This window comes from Arachis ipaensis, chromosome B10 (assembly GCF_000816755.2).
Source record: "Arachis ipaensis cultivar K30076 chromosome B10, Araip1.1, whole genome shotgun sequence".
NCBI lineage: Eukaryota > Viridiplantae > Streptophyta > Magnoliopsida > Fabales > Fabaceae > Arachis > Arachis ipaensis.
Window position 1 is genome coordinate 132,248,074 of NC_029794.2, and position 1,283 is coordinate 132,249,356.

At 32.0% G+C, this 1,283-nt stretch overlaps 1 protein-coding gene across 1 annotated transcript in view; it reads right to left on the bottom strand.

Annotated features, from left to right (window-relative positions):
• The window catches only part of LOC107621806 (GDSL esterase/lipase At5g18430), a 3,500-nt gene that overhangs the window by 1,059 nt on the left and 1,158 nt on the right, over window positions 1–1,283 (bottom strand). Inside the window, exon 3 of the mRNA XM_016323802.2 lies at window positions 619–1,114. Within this exon, the coding sequence (XP_016179288.1) occupies window positions 619–1,114 (496 nt within the window). The remainder of the gene's footprint in view (window positions 1–618; window positions 1,115–1,283) is intronic.

A 1,283-nucleotide genomic window follows, 5' to 3' on the forward strand; every position in this document is an offset into this window, starting at 1 on the left:
GCCACTAAGAATTTTTGTTATATTTATTATTTCTAATGAATAAAATATCTATTATTTTTGGTATAAAAAAAATATCTATACAATATCATTAAATTATTTGAAAGACAAGGAATGTCATGAACTATTCACAATATAGTTACATTTAAAATGATTGTTTTTAAGAAACTACGAGAGAAGCTCAAATGATTAGACAACCTTATTGTATTTTTTAGACTAATTATGTTCATTGTTTCTAATGAATAAAATATCTATTTCTAGTTAAAAAAAGAAAACCATAGTGTTCCCACAATAGCATTAAATTACTTATAATAGTTAAAGATATTTTATATATATACATATTGAAAACTCACATACAATCAAATTCACGTGAAATTAATAATTAAAAGTCTTTAAATAAAAATTTAGTCAAATTATTTAATTATTTTCAACTATTAACTTCACGTAAAATTAACTATAGATGAATTTTTACCTATATATATATATATATTAGAAACTTACGTATAATTAGTTTCATGTGAAGTTGATAGATAAGAATCATTGTGTAACGACTCTCAACTATCAACTTCACGTGCAAATATATGCACGCGAGTTTCCAACTAGTTATGAAGAAAGAATTACCAAATTGGGCGGGGTTGCTAACGAAGTTATTATGCATTTGTGCAGTATTAACAGCAATGAAAACATCCCTTCCGAGTTTGCGATTGAGTTGTTGAAGCATGGATTCAAGTTGAGGGTTGAACAAGGAAGCAGCACGTTGCAGATCAGTGGCACATTGACCATTTCTACCACGCTGTGCCAATTCCGAAGGAACACAACCCAATGGACCCGTCCCTGTCACAAGAACTCTCCGGGCTCCCAAATCATAGAGTCTCTGCAAAAGCTTCTGGTACTCGGAGATAAGGTACTTGACATATTGAGGAAGTGGATACTGGCGAGATCTTGCAGAATAGGGAACCAAGTAGTAGTTGTTAACAAAATCATTGCCTCCAACGGTTATGAGAACCAGTGCTTGGTTGACCAGTGCTTTTGTCCCTGTTGCTCCTATCACCCCACTCACACGTCTTTGGTATTCTCTGAAATACTCTAGCTGCTGGTACATTCTGATTATGTTTACCTACATTCATACATTAAGTAATTTCATCTTCTTTTTTTTTTACCGAATATAAGAATATTCGAACCCGCAACCTCTTAAATGAGTATGGAGAAACTATGTCATTTGAGCTATAACTCATTGACGTGTTTAGATGGTAACTTAATATGAAAGTTTATATTCTTAAGTAGTA